Raw genomic sequence first — 1,470 nt, forward strand, 5'->3', positions numbered from 1 at the left:
ATATATATATATATATATATATATACATATATATATATTAGTATCATATTAACGATAATAACATATCCACTCCATTACCCAATATACAACTCCCTATATTTCTGACTCACGGATATTTAGACGACAATGTGTTTCTGCTTAAGAGCGTCTGATGTGGATTGTTACGCACGTTTTTAGTATTATTATAGTCCGTCTAACGGCTGAAGTCATCTGAACTTCTTCTAGGTTTAATTTACTGACCAGTTTTTGTTTCAATCTCTCTAGGTTTAATTTCATTCTCTCACACTACACAGCTCTTCAACACAGCCCTCACAATTCTCCACTGTAATCATTGAATCAACCCCTTCTTCGACGCCAGTCTTACATCTAAGTGACAAGTTTCACGGACTTGCAATATTCAGTAAGTTATATGTTTGTAGCGTGTCCTGTTTATGGTCGCCGATACAAAGAACCAAGAAAATACTGGACCGACTTACCCTAAAATAATCAACCTCTCACAACGGAATCTTATGGAAAGGGAAATAAAAATTCTACAATATGGTCTAAAATTCTCTCCAACACAACGGACTTTATAAAAGATACCTATTTTACTATCAGGCGCTCACAGCCCTCTGTCAGCCAGATAATTTGGTCTGTGTATGTTACAGCAAGACATTCTATAGAAAATTAGTGGTCCGTAAAAGTGACAACGACCTCAAGGAAATTCTGGGTGCCGATGATGACCAACTGGCTCGTCTTTTCCGAAGCTGGGTTCTATGAATAATTAATAGAAATCCCTTGCCTAGCAGTGCAAAAGAATGACTTTGGTGAACAGGGTGACTCGGGATGTGTGGAGATTCCGAATTATTCCTGGGTCGCATTTCCCTTTTATTGTGGAATTTTGTTCTGATTTTCTTGATAATGTTTATTTATTGTTTATACGTGTTTATATAAATCCCTAATATCCTTAATTTTTTTTTCTGAGGCGGCGAGCTGGCAAAATCGTTGGAGGCTGGAAAAAATGTTTGGAGGCATTTTGTGTGGCTTTACTTCCTGAGTTCAAATTCCGCCGAAATTGACTTTGTTATCCATTCTTTCTGAATCAATAAAATAAGTACCAATCAATTACTGGAGTCGAACTATTCGATTTTCCCATCTTCTGAAATTTCTGACATTATACCAAATTTAGGAAGGAATATTATATCTTTTTTCCTCTATTACAGATAAATTGAATGGTGCGGATATGATTACTAAAATTTTAACTTTTGCCGCAATCCTGCTTTTTATGGGCAATTTTCCTTAAGGGTCGTGCAAAAAAGAAAACAAAAAATAACAGAAACAACTCGGTTAGTATCATATATACTCTTGACCCTCGTCTGCGTGTGTATAAATCATGATGTATCTATGCACGTTGACACGTGTGGGTACATACATAATACATACATACATACATACACATATAATATATATATATATATATATATATATATA

General features: G+C 35.1%; 1 protein-coding gene across 1 annotated transcript in view; it reads left to right on the forward strand.

The window, feature by feature from the left end:
* The window catches only part of LOC106880707 (uncharacterized), a 31,434-nt gene that overhangs the window by 28,791 nt on the left and 1,173 nt on the right, over positions 1-1,470 (forward strand). The window contains exon 6 of the mRNA XM_014930782.2: positions 1,203-1,325. Within this exon, the coding sequence (XP_014786268.1) occupies positions 1,203-1,282 (80 nt within the window). The 3' untranslated portion in view covers positions 1,283-1,325. The remainder of the gene's footprint in view (positions 1-1,202; positions 1,326-1,470) is intronic.

This window comes from Octopus bimaculoides, chromosome 20 (genome assembly GCF_001194135.2).
Source record: "Octopus bimaculoides isolate UCB-OBI-ISO-001 chromosome 20, ASM119413v2, whole genome shotgun sequence".
NCBI classification, from domain to species: Eukaryota; Metazoa; Mollusca; class Cephalopoda; order Octopoda; family Octopodidae; genus Octopus; species Octopus bimaculoides.